This window comes from Melanotaenia boesemani, chromosome 11 (genome assembly GCF_017639745.1).
Source record: "Melanotaenia boesemani isolate fMelBoe1 chromosome 11, fMelBoe1.pri, whole genome shotgun sequence".
Classification (NCBI taxonomy): domain Eukaryota; kingdom Metazoa; phylum Chordata; class Actinopteri; order Atheriniformes; family Melanotaeniidae; genus Melanotaenia; species Melanotaenia boesemani.
In genome coordinates, this window is record NC_055692.1 from 23439469 (window position 1) to 23457141 (window position 17673).

Genomic DNA, 17673 nt, shown 5'->3' on the forward strand with positions numbered 1-17673 from the left:
GAGGCAAAAGGAAAAGGGCTGATTTAATACAATAAACTCAAGTGTTGCTGGTAACTATAATACTCATTTGAAGTTCAGGTATTGCAGCTTGTATATGGCCAAGTTGTCAAGTAGATACTTTACAGTGAGTGCAGTGAAGCTTGTGTCATTCCAGTTGTGAATCAGAAGGTGAATTAGACTTAACTTCTCACTAGAGATCCATTTTTGACTTTGCCGTCACTCAGCTGGTGACACAGCTTTATATGACGAGTTAACAACTGTAATTGGGAGGTATTTTCCAGGAAGGTCCTTCATCTAACAACTCCCCTATGTGGTGGTCGTGAATGACAGCACCATGTCTGGCTGGGCTTCTTGCAACAAAAAGGATGGTTCCTGACTATTGTGCCATTTCAAGTGTGACACAAACACTTCTGCTTTTAAAAGCAGAAGCTTTCTAACATGCTTTACTGTTTAACTCTGAATACTTACCTACATTTTTATGCCTTCTGATGCACAAGTTTGGAATAATGTGAATATATTTATGGAGTGTGTTGAAAATTGGAAGAAATACAGAATCTTCTTCCACTAAACACCAATTCGTGTCCACTACTTTGTTTCTTACATGTGTAGATGATCATTTTAGGTTTGTAAATTGTGCAAGGTGTGCTAAACACATTTATCAGAATGCAGTCATTATAACACTTAAGTGCTATGAAGGTGCTAAAATGCTTTAGAGGACATACCTCAGAAATAAGTCCCTGCAGTAGCCTCAGGTGACATCAACTCATAATCAAAGCTGCTTCCAGGACTATAATAAGGTGTTTTATGGCCCAGCTTTTACAAGGAGTGGCATGAAGTGGCTTGAAGAAATTTTGCTCTTATTAAGCAGGGCTACTGTTTCTAGGCCAGTTCAGATACCAGAAGCAACACTGCATTACTGGGACAGGAACTGAGGAGATGAGCTTTAATTTGAACATTATGTGGGAAGGAGCTGATACATCCCAGAAAAAAAAAAAATCACTGTGGCTGTTAAGACCAACTTTCACTCAAACTAAAATCATATAATACAATATAAATTTCATGTTTAAACCAAAATTCTCTAACGAAAAAACGCTTGATTAACATTTTAAATTAGCATTACAATTTTTTTTCCTACAATATTTAATGTTAACCATGAAAAGTGTAAAGGGTGTTGCTAAACCACAAGTCAAACTACTAAAAACCAAGACCATAGATCACTTTACAGACATCCATTTAGGGTCTGGCAGAAAGCCGCTAAACTGATCCAGATGCATCCAATTTCTTGTTAAAACTTACTTCATGCACCAAGTATATTATCTTCTGACCCTCTATAATCCCAAAGGAGAAATAAGAAACTTAACCTAGCCTAAATATTACATAAATCACAATGGTGCTTCTCAGATTTCCCTATAACTTCATTGTAATAGATTTTTTTTGTTGTTGGGGGGCAAAAAAAAAGATGTACCAAATGAAGTCACAAAAGAGGTTAAGCAGTTTGTGTCTTTTTGCACCTAAAGTCAAACAGTTTTGATGATTTATAAAAACATGAAAAACAGAGTTCCATTGTTTCCTTTGTCCATGATTTGGGAATGAAGCCAGGTTACTAAGCAGTGGTGCATGGATGCAGACTCAGCATTACATATCAAGACTCCCACTCATATTATGAGCAGAAATGGCAAACAATGTGATGGGTTAAAAGGGCTTAGCAAAGAGGGAAGCAGCTTGTTCTGACTTGATTTAAGCCTGCCATTCATGTTTGAGGCATGCAGAGGAGAATTTGGCTTGGTGCCTACCTGGAGAATGTATTTCTGGCATAGTGCATGATACTATCAAAGTCATACACTTCTCCCAAAGAATCCACCTCCCCCGGCTCCATCTTCAGAAAGTTATATTCCTGTCCTGAAAGGAGAAGAAAAAGGAAAAAGCACAATTGAAATATGAAGCTGAGTCATACTGGGAACCCTTATGTGTGTCAAAGGTGAAAAAAGACTGTCATGATTAGTTTTACGCAGTTCAACAGATTTTAAAACACTTTAGTAAAGGCTGAAAATGACTTTATGCCCAACTAGTGTTTTTTTTTTTCCCCCACAATCCTTACCCAGAATCTGTGTGCAAATAAATATGTAACAGTTATTTTGGCTCTAAGAGTAAACTGTATTTCTCACACATTATTGCTAAGGGATTGCTGTGTGGGCTGTGCGCCTACCCGGTTGAATGTTGTCTCTGATGATGCTGACATGCTCATCTCGGTCAGGCCGCGTGTGTTCGTGCCAGAAGCCAATAACGTGGCCCAGCTCATGCACCACTATACCAAATTTGTCACAGTTTTTGCCGATGGATATGGCTTGGGGGCCCCCTCCACGACGACCCACATAAGAACAGCACCTGTGAATCAGCAGGCACAGGTGGAAACAGAGAAAGCATTGTTTGAAACAATCAAGAAGGAAAGTGAAAACATCAGAAATGTCAAAATACTGTTTATGCATATAATAAAATCAACAACCTCTGCTTTGTTAAGCAAGGCGACCCATCATCCACACAGGAGTGACATTCATTCATATGTGTGCCAGTGCAAATTCTGTGATGCTAAGAGCTAGCTGCAGCAATCCACCTCAGTGTGACATGAAAGGTTTAGTGTGGGAATCTGCAGGACGGGCACACACATAATGGCCCAATGGACCAAACAGCCGCTCTCTAATTACTGCGAGCCAAGCCAGGCTCTCTTGAGACACGCCTTGAACTTTGCACAGGACAGATGGGGGCCTGCTAAATATGCAGTAGAGTCAAGCTTTCCCACTGCTAACCACTGCTGCCTGTGGATAATGTCATCCTTGTTGCTCTAGCGGCCACTCACCAGGCTAAAAATGGCTATTAACAGTCAACTTGTAAAACTACAGTTTCATTAGTTGCATCCACTTTTTGTTAGGCTGTGTGCCGCTAATGATACAAATAAGTCAAATAGGTAAATTGTGTAATAACATAATGGCATTTGGCTTTTGTGTACTAAATCTGTCTGAGGCTGGTGTGTTACAGCTATCCAGCTACAGTTCTGGCCACTTTTTCTGAAAATCTCAAATTAATAGGTTGCACTAATGTGTTCCCAAGAGCACCAAATGTTTTTAAATTATAAAATATTTCATTGTGAAATTAAAAAAATAAATAAATAAAAAGGCCTCACACGCCCAAACAGATTGTCAATAGTCGCTTAGCAACAACATGAGCCTTAACCAGCACTTCTCCTGAGAATCTGTTTAAAGAGAAATGCTGAGTGGACACTCAGCCTAACTTCAGCAAAAGTGCAGTAAACAGGGCTGCAGGGAGGCTAGAAAAATATCACCCTTCTGTGTTGTCCTGTGCACCATGTATGACACATGAATTCAGAGACTGACGCAGTGTGACGGTGAGGGACAGGAAATTACTGCTGCTTCCAGAACTGGTAGGGGCTAAATAACACCTCAGTGACTGCAGAGAGACTGCAAACAGAATGGATGAACAATGGTGAAGGGCTGCTGAGCAGGAGACAAGGAAGAGTACTCAAACACTAAATAATCAGGTCTGGATAATGAAAGCCCAGCACAGTCTGGCTATTGTTTAATTCCTACATGTGGGGGCAAGAAACCCCACTGACTCACCCACATGGTCGGTAAGTGAAGACAATATAGCTCTCTTCCTGGGTTCTCTCTATAAAGGTCACACAGGTGTGCTTCTCCCAGTGTCGCATGGCTTGGCGGAATATAGCCCGCTGGCTGCCTGAATGGGATGTCAGAAAGGGCAGGAAAACACACTCAGGCACAGAATTTACACAAAGTAGATTGGCAGAGAAGTGCACGATTGACAAAAGCTTAATACTTTTCCCTTGTATTATGAGTTGCTGGAGTTCAGGTTTTTTAAAAAGCTGCTAAAAAGTTATGTGCATTAGACACATTCACTTGAACTTGTTTAAAGCAAATAAACTAGGATGCAGTGTCCTTAGTTTAACAGCTGGTTGCTAACGGATGTAAATTCAGTAAAAGTTGTGGTTATCCTCAAATGAAATTAGGCATGCGCCATGCAAAGAAAATGGGGGATATGTGATATCATTATTGAATACTGCAACAATGATATGACTTGGCCTAAATAAACAAATACTTCTGCATATGGTGTTCAGCTCCATTGCATTAGAACAGGGTTCATTCCTTTGTACACCTGTGCATACTGGTTAGTTGTACAACATGTGCAAAAGGAATACTTTCTTTAAGTAGAATGCAGACTAAAATACACCTGCGCTTGTCCTATTATTCCAGTGTCTGCTAAGAGAAAGGTCTATAGCAGGGATATCAAACTTCAGTCCTTAAGGGCCGCTGTCCTTTCCCTGTCCGTTTCCCTGCTTCAATACACCTGGATTAAATTAATGGACCATTACTAGACTTTTGCAGAACTTATCAATTTTTTGAGGAGCTCCATTTAACTTGGACTGGAGTTTGATGTCCAGGTCTGTGGCCTACAATTTACTGCAGTCAAGCAGCCTTTTGCAATACTGACATTGCTTATGTTGATGTAATGACAACATGAAAATTTCACTTTATTGTGCAGCCCAACTTGATACAAATCTCAAGGAGGGAGAACAACAACTGCAATTATCTTTCAAAAGAGAAACATGGAGAGAGCTACTCCTCAGGAATGTCTTTCCTATGTGGGAATATCTGGGATATTATATCATATCTGGGAAGAAGCTGGTCAGTCACATTCATTGTTTGCTAGCTTAGACAGGAAACAGCTGGTGAGTTGCATCATTTTAACCATTACTGGGTCAGATGCAACACACAAAATTCCTCTACCCTCTAATGTTTATCAAGGCCTCTTCAAAAGCAACAAAACCCACCTCAAGCAATACTTGCTGATTGATGAAAGTTTATTAGTTTCTCCATTATAAATGTGAATTATAAACTCGGCAATGGAAACAACGTACCAGAGCCATTTATTTCCTACTAAAAATAATCCCTTTTCATTTAAATTACTGCAACTCTCAGAAACAAGACCCAATCAGGACACCGTGGTCCTAATCTCTAAGCGTTATTTACTGGTGAGAATTTGTGATCTTTGATTTGATATAGGCATGCTACATTATGTTGAATACAGTAGATTAGGCGTAAATTCATGTTACCTACCACTGAAGTTACCGCTGATAACATAGGGAATTACGCCTTCAGGCCAAACACGCTCAGGTCTGGAGGTGGCAGCCCTTTTCCTGCGCTGTAAACCTCGTCTGCTTTGAATTCTGCCATTGGCAGAGGCTGAGAAATTAAAAAAAAAAAAAAGACAAAGACAACAAAAGACAACAAAGATGATTCAGTTCATTTCATGAAAACAAAGGAACTGTTTCTCCAAAATTTGCAAGAGGAGAGAATAGCTCTTAGTAGTTACATGAGTGACAAATGAATACTTAGTTTAACACCAGTGGACTGCCTTTAAAGTCTGACACCTTTCAAAAATCATCATTATTTCTCATTAAAGAAATTGCATTTGCCCTTTCAGAGAGACATTTCTTCAAATAAAAGTTTCATTCCATTTGTGCAATAAAGGGGTTTTGTGGAAGATGATTACTTTCTTCTTTCAAATTAATTTCAGCATTTTACTGTCACTCAACCATGCATAAATGTTACTATGGAGACTGAGCCCCCACCTAAACCTGGTGATAAAAATAACCATATGTGAACCACACAATGCACAATCACCTGACTATACTTAATTATTCTGCAGAACAGTAGATGATAACATAGGTGGATGTGAAAAGTCAGTGTTTCAATCATTTTAAATAAAAATAAAATAAAAACTATTTGGTTTATTGCTTCTCAGATGTTTTAGTTGATTTAATAAACTATTTATCTATGACAGGGGTGTCCAGCTCTGGTCCTCAAGGGCTGCTTTCCTGCCAGGTTTCAATGTGTCCCTGCTCAACACATTTGACTCAAATTAGTGAGCCATTGTGCAGAACTTCATAGGCTGTTGGATCCATTTACAGGATGGTGGCCCACAAGGACCAAATCTGGATATCCCTGATCTATGTGAAAAACAAAAATAAGTCTTTTATCTAAAGTGATATAGAAACTGCAGAACTATGATGTCTAGTAGAGCAACAATCAAATAAAACTATCAAAGCTGACAATGATATTATAGTATTTTGTCAAACAAAATATGTTTTTCCAGCTTTCTACTCCCAGACGCAACCAAAATCTCCAGCCTCGTCAGGAAATCCAAGATATCAGCCTGATCTCTTCCCCATATCTTTGGTCAAATCCTGCCTCTCCTCTCCTCTCTGCTCCACCTCATTTCTGCCATTATCCATTCTTCACTCACCACTGGAACTGTTCCATAACTTTTCAACACTGCAACTGTTACTCCAAAATTAAAAAACAGAATAAAGATCCCTGCAACTACAATAGCTCTGCTCCATCTCTAACTTACCCCTTATCAAAAAATTCTTAAAACACTGTTGCTTCCCGATTACACTCTCACTTTACTCAAAACCCCTTTTATAAGCTTTTCCAGTCAGGCTTCTGCCACCGTCATAGCACCAAAAACACTCTCCTAAAGATTTCACACCATTTCACACTCCATCCTTTTCAATAGACCCCCCCCCCCCCATTGTTCCATTCTTATCTCACAGGCCACACTCGGTTAATACAGCTCAAATCTTGTAGATCCAATCTCTTCCCAGTCACTACAGGTATAGTACAGGGCTCTGTCCTGGGGCTCTTTCTCTTCATCACCTATCTCCTACCCCTCTGCAAGAATTTTTGCAGATATCCACCTCCACTGCTTTGAGGATGACACCCAGCTCTATCTTACCAGTAAACCAAACTCCACAATCCCACCCTCTTCCCTCACCTCCTGCTTATCTGAAATCAATACCTGGTTCTTTCAAACTTTCTGAAATTTAACAGTAAAAAAACTGAACTCCTCCTCATTGGCACAAAATCATCATTATCCAAACTCTACAGCTTCTCTCTTACCATCAACAGCTTCTCAGTCGCCCCCTCCCCTGAGTCAGGGTGTCATCCTCAACAGCATACTGCCATTCTATTCCCAAATCAACAACATCACCCAGTCTGCTTACTTCCACCTTCACTCCACTCCTCCCTCACTGCCTCTATCCTTGTCCACAGTCTTGTCATCTCCTGCATTGATTATTGCAACTCCCTCCTCTTTGGTGTCCCCCAGAGATCCCTCTACAAGCTCCAACTGGTCAATTTATCTGCTGCCTGTGTCATAACAAGAGCTCCATCATCCCATTACATCAACCCCATCCTGCAGCAGCTCCAATGGCAACCGAGTCAGCCGAACAACAGATTACAAACTCCTCTTGTTCACTTTTAAGCCCATCCATAACCCTGCCCCACCATATTTGTCTCCAGCGCGCTCCCACAGATCCTCCTCCTCCATCCACCTCAGTGTGCCCTCTGTCCGCCTCAGTGCCATGGGTAGTAAAGCTTTCAGCCACTCTGCTCCAAAACTCTTTAACACCTGACATCCGCAACATTGACTCTTTTCCCATCTTTAAATCAAGACTCAAGACTCACCTTTAAGACTGCCTACTCACTTTAAGCCCAACTACACTGTCCTCTATTTCTTTTATATATGCTGACTTAATCCACTGATGTTTGATCCGTTTGTTGTAGTGTCATTGGGTTTCATGAGAGGTGCTGTTATATAAAATGTATTATGATTATCTTATTCATTCATATATTTATAGAGTGAGAGCTCAGTTTTTTAAATCTTAACATGTAACATGCAAGTAAGTCTGACAGTGGTTTTACTCCCTTTATTTAAAAACTGGATAACCACTATAATATTCTGATGCATATCTCATTTCTTCAGGACTTCAATTTGTAACATTAACTCAACACTAAGGATTGTGTTTGCTGTAGGAATAGTAAAGTGGGGATTTCTGGCACAACTTCAGCTACTTTCAGCTTGTATGAAGATGTCAAATATAAACACCATAACAAGACTTGAAGCAGTAACTGTGAGCTTATAAGCTTATTTTAATTACATTTCATTAACGTGCACAGTTTGCAGAGAGGGGCTGAATTTTGCTGTGTGATGTGTTCTGTTGAAGATCAGTCTGCAGGAGTAAATGTTAGAAGCCTGACAGAACAATTTGCACGTACACTTGTGCATGCGTTGTGGAAAAATGCTGATAACAGCCAAATCTGCTCAGTAAACTGATAAGAAATGCTGGAGAGACTAAAACTCAAAGAATATTTGTTAATTGCAAGCGTATGATTAAATCTACCATATTCACTCATAGACAGACAGGGGATTTTGTTTTTGTTTTAAAGGAAAAATATTTTATTGCTTGCCAATATTTACTCTGATTGTAGTACATATTTAACTAACCAAAGGTCCCTGCCTTTTCCTGTTTGTCAGGCTATGGAGTGGATATGAAGAAATTACCTTAACTTTACCTGCAGTGGTTAGATTTGTAGTAAGTGAGAAAAGTTTTATTTTCAAAGAGAAAAGGTAACACACTAAAGTTGTGCTGAAATGTTTGGGTCAGTTTATTGATGCAATACACAAGATTTCTATTATGTCCTGCACTATAAAAGAGTACCACTAGAACTTCTGAGGCATAAAAACAAAATTACTAGGAATAAATGCTGCACTCAGGTTTGATGTGTTTTATAAAGCAGTCTTATGTAATACAACTGCTGATAGGGGTACTCATTTTACACGCTAGAGTAGCTTTCCCACTACATAACAATTAAATGTGAGGTTACTAACTTGTTCAAGTGGATAAACAGATATTCAACGCTGAGTGTGTACACACTGTCTCTGTTGCAATCACATACCTAAGAGATCCTTATTTAGTCTATACAGTGTACGTTTAATCCTCTGAAGTGTATTTTTTCTACTATGTGCTTATTAACTAAATAAAAAAGAGCAGCTAACTGGCACTGCTCAAGCACAGACAGATTCATGCACATACTTGTTGGTTACTGCTCACCTATAGTTTCCAGGATTGTGAGAACATTTGTCTGTGCTGACTCACAGCTGCTGGTTAAACAGTGCTTTTGAATTTAAGTACAACATTATGCCTGACAAAGGTAAGCAATGTTACTTTTAAACACAGCATTAGCAACATGTACTGATAAAACAGTCATAGAAATATGCATTTAAAGAGGGCTCATGAAAATCACAAAGCTGCCATTTAATTCCCAGGTGGAGAGGAAGTGAGTGGCTTCACAGTTGTGGTGTATATAATGTCCTTGTATGTAACAATGTACAAAGCTAAAAAACAAAAGAAAACAAAACACATTTATAAGGGAATCATTACATGTCATTTAGTAAAACAATTCAAAATACCCTGCCTTTGTTATTAATTGATAAATAGTTACCTCAACTTAGTATCTTTGGAGCACTGGTTTCTGTTGTTACCTGTATCGGTGTGATTTATAGTCTGGACGGTTCTCTGAGCCAAATCTATTATTCTGTCCACTTTAAAGGATCGAAGGTCCTCCTCATCCAGGGCAATGTCTCCCAGAAAGGCGACTGAGAGAGACAAACAGAGAGAGCATATGTCAGACGGCATGCACAACAGTTCCACAGTAGGAAGTGGCTCTACACTCTAGCCTCAAGCTTTTCCTGGTGCTCAGACAGAGTAGGCTGCTTAGAGGCCCATCAAAGCACTTGTGGCAGATCTTGAGTATTTAACACATATATGAAAATATATACTGGTACTCTCCTTCATTTGACTTTGCTCTGTTTACCATTTCCTTGCAGTGAAATAAAAATAAGAGCTGCGGAGCACAATTATGTCGATTTCATGCCAACCATGTTTAATTCAGTTACATGATAGAAAAGACACAAATGCATTACATCTGGCCTCTTAAGGTCCATACAGTGCTGATACTAGATCAACTTAGCATACTGTTGCCATAATTAATTAAAGCTTAAACATACATGAACCAAATAAGAAAAGCACCAACAATAAAACACACATATGTTTTAACACCTTTGGATAGCAAATGAGAACTAACAGATATGGCACAATGAGATGCTGACACTGACTCCAAGTAATATGGGGCACCTTGAACAAGTAATAGCCCTTTAATGAGGCCAAGGAGATGGAAAATAACCAAACAGTCCCACTTTATGAGGAATGTGCTTTATTAGATTTCTGGCTAAATGCCCCTTTGCTAGAAGTCAGTGCTGCAGAGACAGGGTGCTCAGTTTTACCGGCTTTTAACACCAGCACGTTTCCAGAATTTATGGCCCAGCTTGGATGCAGGAATTTTTTTTGGGGGGTTACACCGTAATTCATCCCTGAACAGCAGATGACAACAAGAAAGGAAAGAGACATATCCCCTCTGCAGTTGCAGTTCAGAATAAAAAAGGCAGATGTGGAGCAGAAAGAAAATGACAGCCCCTCTGCATGTGTGTTTTGTAGGTTAGTGAGGTGGACAGGGGGCAGGCCAAAAAGCCAGGGGGGCTATTAAAATGTGGGATAATGAGCTGCTACACAGAAGCTGTGTTCATCATTTTCAGTGTGTCCCCCTGCTTCAAGTTGTCCTTACTGCAAATCATGCAAAGAATTAATTTTGTTTAATTAGTTTTGAGGCAGCTCATATTTTGTTACAGCAATTTTCCCTTATCATCTCCACTTGCATGAATGTTTCACAGAAGTCTATTACAAAAAAGAAAAAAAATGAAAGAAGGAATGAGAAGCACAATAGAAACAAAGAAAAAAAATTGGCTCAGGCCCTTGTTCTCCAGAGGAGTATGATTAAAACATTCTGGAGCTGGCTTTGGTAAATGCAGGTCAGTTTTCCACCCAGCAGATTGGAGAGGATGTACAACAGAGTGACCAGATTAGAGGCTAATGACAGCAATAAGTAAAGGTGTAGATCTGTGCTGGCAAGACCGGGCATGCACTGAGGACAGGTTTAAATTCCAGAGGTCAAACAGGTCCTCTCATTTCTGCTTGAATAAACACTGACTTTGACCAAACCTGAGACACAAAACAGACAACTTGCAGCCAGCACACATACAGCGACAGCGATTGGCAAAAACATTACTGACATGGAGAAGCTACCAGATGTTATTCTGTTTGAGATAGACAGACTCGCTACGAAATGACATTTTTTGCTTTTATCTTCTCGTTTTTATTTGATTCCTCGAAGTGCTCAAAAGAACAGACAACACTTGAACTGTATGTGCTGAGGAAAAGTCACAAAACACTTCTTGGAAGACATCTTCCTTGCATGTTAACTGATGACAATTAAATAACTAAAGGGTGTTTCTTTATAAATGAAATGTTACTGCCTATCAGCAGCGTTATGTGCAAGCCGTGACCAAATAACAAGGTGCAGGCTTTCTCTCATCCCCATGAGGTCCACGGAGGGCTGCGCTCTCTCCACCACAGTTCTGGAGAGAGGCTGGTTAATCCATAGCGTCATTGTTCTCAGACAACAGAGGAGGCTGAAGTGAGCAAATGCATAGCCCGATGGCATTAGGACCCATTTCCCCCAGGCGCAGCAGTTGTCCTGGAGACTCTGTTGCAGGTTTATGGAAAAAAAACTCACAGGGATTTTGAATTAATCCCCATGTCTCCTGGCTTTAATTATCCACAGACACACAGTTTTAAGCATCTTTTGTATATAACACAGGGCTGGGATTGAGGCCAAGCTATGGAAAGCAGTGATAAACTAGACACAGAGTGCTGTAATAAGGTGAAGTGCAAACATAGTGGCACTGGTGTGTTATACAGTAGATTATAGCCTAGTAAATGTGGCAGATGGCAAGTGATCACCACAGAGTGCAATGCTGTAGCTCTTTCCAAGCACTATTCATCACCTAGATGACAACAGCTGTAGCTATAATAATAATAATATCTGTGCAGAATAGTTAGGCAACAGCAAAAAGGTTTAAGTTCAAATTTTTTTTCTCTTTTTAGGTAGAGAAATTATCTAAATGTAGGGATTAACTACATGGGCTTTCTTCCTGAATCCATTCTATTTATTAAATAAAAATTATATGACTGTGATCTTTGTTGAAATGTTGAATTGAATAAATGACACTTGGTTCCCCAAAGGTGATTTTATCATTTTTTAAGTTAACCTAAACCATCATAATCCTTTTAATCTCAATCTGACCCCTGTCAACCATATCCAGTCAGATTAAATATGAGACCTCAATCATATTAATCCCATTGATTTGTGTGATGTCCTACTCTCGACCTCTGAGGTCTCAAATACGCCTGGACTATTCCCATAAATCTCCTTCTGTGAATCCTAGGCCATGACATCTGCCACTGAAACCTGCACCAACATCAATACTAAGCCTATGAAGACACTAACATCAGCCTATATTTAGACAGCCAGCTCTGCAGGGAGGCCACAGTTTACTCCTCACTGTGCTTATAGAGACATTTAAACAGCCTTTTTCTTGTATGTGACCTAATGATGAGGGACGAAAGAACCTGGCTGCTAAGGAAGCCTGGAATGCATCACAATAGAGGTACCCTTGGCACCGCCTTTCACAGCCTATGTTTGGTAACAAACGCTGCAATTTGAATTCCAATAGAGGCCAATAGTGTATTGCATTAAGGTGACTACCATCTGATGACAGTGAGAGTACCAGTCCTTTCTGCCAAATTCAAGCCTCTGATCCTTTAGATACTGTGCAAAGCTTTACTGAACTAGCAGAACTGCAAAGTCTACATAGCAAGAATATAAAGACAACGTGTTCAAGAAGGGGAAAAAAGGCATAATTTTAACTTGGGAATGATAAATTACATTATGCATAGAAACTGTTGTGTTAATATGGTACCTTGCTCCTTTGTAAAAATAACACCAGCTGTTATTTTTTTCAACAAATGCTTACACTGACACTCCCCAACACTGCAACTTGCGCCTCGGTCTTAAGATGAGAAAAAATCTGCATATCTGCTCATTTTAAAAATGTACGTATGGTATAATTAGAAGAGAAGTTCTGGCAAAGTCCCAAACAACAGCTTGAGTGAAGTAATTATTCTTCAATAAAAGCCTGACATCTCATCACCCACAGCTGGGATCAGGAGTGTGTTACTGTCAGCACGGTACAGCTTCTATCTTTATTGACAAAATGAGACCGGCTTTTGCTGCAAAGGGCACACAGCAAGACACCACATCACCTTTAACATTTCACACTCCATCAAGCCCATTAGCAGATTGGATTTTCCAGTTCATCTGTGGCACTGATTAGTGATATATCCTACTACCAGTCAAAGTCCTAATGATTCATCAGCTCACCAACAGTTTTTCTTCTTTTTTTAATGTTGCACAATCTGAAAGGATATTCATTTTTCAAACTTATTTGGACTGTTTCTTGTTGAGAAAGTAGGCTAACATGTATTTGCACAGTCTGATGCAAGTGAAGAGCAAGTTTTTTTCCAAAAAGTCGTCCAATGTAAAGTATAAATCTGGAAGTTATCTCGAACTCTAAAACACATTCCACAAATAATAGCTGAAAAGAGACCTTAAGCATTAGATACAGAAGGAGAAAAGAAGAAATCTTCCACATAAGCAGCAGAGTGCAGATGTATTACACAATGATAAAACTGCTGTTAATCTAATCATTGCTGCAGTTCAGCATCGTCAAAGCCATTTCAACAAGCGCTTGCAAAGTAACCATCACTTCATCCCCATAACCAAGCTTTGTATTAATATAATGCAAGATTAGGTATTACTTCGCTCTGACGACAAACACTTTGTCCCCACTAATGCACCAAGATCATGCCAATACATCAGCTCCCTAATCAGCTGAACCCTGCAGAGAGAGAAGTGGCAGGGGTCCTATAATGTAAAAACAACACCCAGTGTGGGCTCGGCTACACAGTCTGCATTCCATGATAAAAGAAAAGCATTTGCCTAAGTGTTGCTTAAAGGCCCAATTCTGAACACACAGCCCAATCACAGTGCCAGAGCAGGATTGAGGGATGGAGATGGATAATGAGCTGCATTTGTTTTGAATTACAGATATTTAAACAGCCACATAAGATGGATGCAGGATCTCAGCTTAATCCAAAGAGTTAAAAAACTTCCACTTTAATTTTTCCATCTTTACTTTTGTTTTACATCTTAATATCAGATGTCACAATCAAACTAAATCTTAAATACATGTATGACTACAAAATCAGGTTAGTAATTATAATGTAGTAGGTTAGCCATTTCACAATATAAAGACTTAAATAGTGTTAGACAATTTTCTAATATAACCAAAGTGTGGTCAATGACAAGCAGTGAGAGGTGACAGGAATGACACAGGTCCCTGTTGATTGTTTAAGCTGCCCACAGTCAGTGGCTAAACCTACCACTCTTTCCCATGAATGGCCAGCACTCACCTCACCTGAGTTGGCATGGGAGTATGTGTGACTGGTCTGCCCCAGATCCTCCAGCCGTGCATTCCCTTGGCACAAGGTGAATGACTGAGTCTGTGTGAAATGTTTGAACCTCATACAGAATCCAGTTGCATAAGACAGGATCAGAGAGGGGTCCAGAGGTTGGCCTGTCTGCTGAGGCCAGAGAAGCTCAAGCATGTATTCAAAGCTTCAATGTGCACAATAGACGGCACAGTCAGACAGCATCGTCAAAGGAGTTTTAAGTAGATTATGATGTCTGTGCCTTGAATGGAGGCATAAGTCAAACTGGTGATGACTTTTGTGATTATCATTTGAGCAGAGAAGACATGCAGTGAGCAAGTCTGATTCTCATTCATTTTTTATTGTGAAAATGAGTGGGTTAATTCTGCGAGACTTCTCAGAGTCTTAAATCACTTCCTGGGATGCTGCCAAGTTTGGAGTTGTGCAAACTGAGGAATTTTCCAATGGTTAACTCCCAAAAAGATTGAATTAGTTCAGTCTTGTTGCACCACTTGTTTTAATCAGTGCACATCTCTATCACATCTGATGTGGTGATCAGTTATTTAGTTCAACTGTTGTAAATGTACATATGTTGTTTTTTTGTAGTTTTAACTATGAGGATTGACCCATGTATGGAATTTTCCAAGTGAACTTAAGAAATATGAGAAAACTAATGGAATTATCTGAAGCTAGGTAATAACTTTAACTGTCACCTAAATGGGAGCCATTATGCTCACTTTGAAGAGGACAACAGCTATACAATTTCACACACAGAATCAATAATTATTATTTCGTTACAACAGGCAAAATTCCAGATACTGGAGAAGTGTGTTAAAATCAGGGCAGACCAGCAGAGGACAAGCATAAAATGCTCTCCATTGTTGGATTTGCCTCCACAAGGCTGTAAGCATTTTTCCTGAGCGGAAGCAATGAGATATAAAAATGCTGACCTCCAGGCACAGAAAGTGATCACATACACTCAGTGCAGTGATATGCTTGACAAATGAGAAGAAAACGAGAGAAAAATCAATAATTCAAGAATCATCAACCCTACAGTAGCCCCTGCAGAAACTGGTCTGAAGGTGACTACAATGAAAAAAATATCTCATCCTGAGTGGAGCAGGAGTGAGGAGGGAAAGGGAGAGCGGAGATGTTTTTGGACATTTTTGTTGCATAGTAGGAAGGACAAAAGCAGGTGAGTTTTTAGAAGAAATGGAAGTTGAAATATTGTGCTTTCTGACCATCTTCCAAAGCCCTGTCTGCACACTCCCCCAAGAGGAAGCCATAAACAAAACAGCACTCTGCTGAAATGACCGTTTGGACAAACTTGCCTACTAATAATGATAACATTCTTGCCAACATAAACACTGCTTTTGCCTTATGATCATAAAACAACAAATTCCCCTGCTGAGACATGATTGTTGATTATCAACAATTTCTTGAAAACCACGTCAGAAAATCACTTGGCATCATCAGTTATTAGTCAGCTCCAGTGTAAAGGTAGTCGCAAGTGTCCATTTAAGATGTACTGTGACTATTTGAATGACTCAACATAAACATTGAAAAATAAACAGGAAGCAACATCTTAGAGCCTTGTACATGACACGCTTCTTATTGGCAACTTGACCTTTGTCATGTTTACACATAGTCGCAACATTCTAAAAGCTTTATTTGTTCAGGAATCACAGGAAAGACGAGGAAAACAGACAGTAGGGTGAAAGAGCTGGTGGACTGAAACATGATCTATAACAGGCTGACACATCAGAAAATGTCAAACTGGGAAGCACTTCCAGGACTTTAGAGGTCATTTGGACAAAAGCTAGCTCTCTGTATCTGTAACCTGAATACTTTTACCAGATGGAAAATGCAATCTGTTTAAATTCTGCCAGAGGGTTTTGGAAGGACAGTGAGTTCAGATTAAAGCTTACAATGAAAACTCAAATAGTCTTTGGCCAAAATAATTGAAACAATGCAGGTTTCGCCACAGAACAGGAAAAACAGACTCTTTGACCCATACCAGCCAACAGAATTATGAACGCATAATTTCAAAGCTCCACTGTACTCTTTTCTCTCCCCTCCTCCACTTGTTTTAGTGGTTGCGTGAACAGCCGGTGAGGAAAAAAAAAAAGAGAATATTTGTGCAGTGACCAAAAAACCTACCAGAACGGAAGGAGGACTCTTAATGTAAAACTACAGAAATCCCCAACTTTCCCAAGAGTATTTAATGATACACAGTAGACACACCACAGGATGTAGAGGAATTAGTGTGGGGGAAAAAAAGAAAAGAAAGAAAGAAAGAAAAAAAGAAAAAAAAAAAAAACAGGAACTTCTCAACTAGCACTGAAGTCCAAACTTTTCATGTCTGGAGAAATGTATTTTGAATCCTCTTCATCCCATCTACATCCTTGCAGCCGATCTCCGATTTAGGTTGTCCAAGGCGACGGATGTGTGCTTCAAATGTTTCAAACTGCAGAAACTATGTCACTTACAAAACAATTGCACACAATGTTCTCTCAAGCCTTTTAAAAACTACATCCAGTGCTGTCATCCCTCTAAAAGCGCCTCTGTGTGAGAGCTGCACGGATTCGTGGCATGTTTCCACCTCCACATAAATGAAGTAAATCACACAGCGTACTACAAAAACAAGGGGGGAAATCTCACCAGCTTTACAGGGATCCTTGTAGTCGATCGCCTCTGATGTGGCAGTGGGCTCCACATAGTAGCCTGGATCAATTGCATCTAAATCGATCGCCAATATCACGCCAAGACATGATAGAAGAAACAAACACCTCGCCGATAAATCCATGTTTGTGGTGGGGGGAGACGGCGAAAGGCGAGGGATAAAGGTAAAGGAAGAGAGGGACAGAGGGAAAGACAGAGAGAGAAGAGTGAGTGAGAAAGAGAAACAGTGAGAGAGAAAATGGGAGGTTTTTTTCTTCCTTTTTCTTTCTTTTTTTTTTTTTTAGTGGGGGAACGAGATCCCGCCGGAGGGCGGGTTTTAAATCTAGCCTCTCTCCGGTATCTTCTTGGCTCTGGGGGCAGTGATTTCTCTCCTCCAACTGAAGCTCCGGGCTTGTGCAGAGTAGGTTACTGCCTGAGAAACTTTGATGATATGGCAGCTCCACTGGGGCGGTGAAAATGCCCTTTCAGTCGCTGATGCCAGCGTGCATCTTTATTGCTCCGTTGTCGGTCCATCAGTTATCCTTGCAGAGTGCATAAAGGACTGAAATTCGGGTGACTGGATTTTATAACTTGGTAAAGAATTATATGAGCTTCTCTATGCTGCTTGCAGA

General features: G+C 39.9%; 1 protein-coding gene across 1 annotated transcript in view; it reads right to left on the reverse strand.

The window, feature by feature from the left end:
* Positions 1 to 17673, reverse strand: part of bmp1a (bone morphogenetic protein 1a) — a 30034-nt gene extending 12361 nt beyond the window's left edge. The window contains exons 1-6 of the mRNA XM_041999723.1: positions 17042 to 17673; positions 9418 to 9531; positions 5148 to 5273; positions 3633 to 3750; positions 2207 to 2385; positions 1794 to 1899 (exon numbers count right to left, since the gene is read on the reverse strand). Of these exons, the coding sequence (XP_041855657.1) occupies positions 1794 to 1899; positions 2207 to 2385; positions 3633 to 3750; positions 5148 to 5273; positions 9418 to 9531; positions 17042 to 17186 (788 nt within the window). The 5' untranslated portion in view covers positions 17187 to 17673. The remainder of the gene's footprint in view (positions 1 to 1793; positions 1900 to 2206; positions 2386 to 3632; positions 3751 to 5147; positions 5274 to 9417; positions 9532 to 17041) is intronic.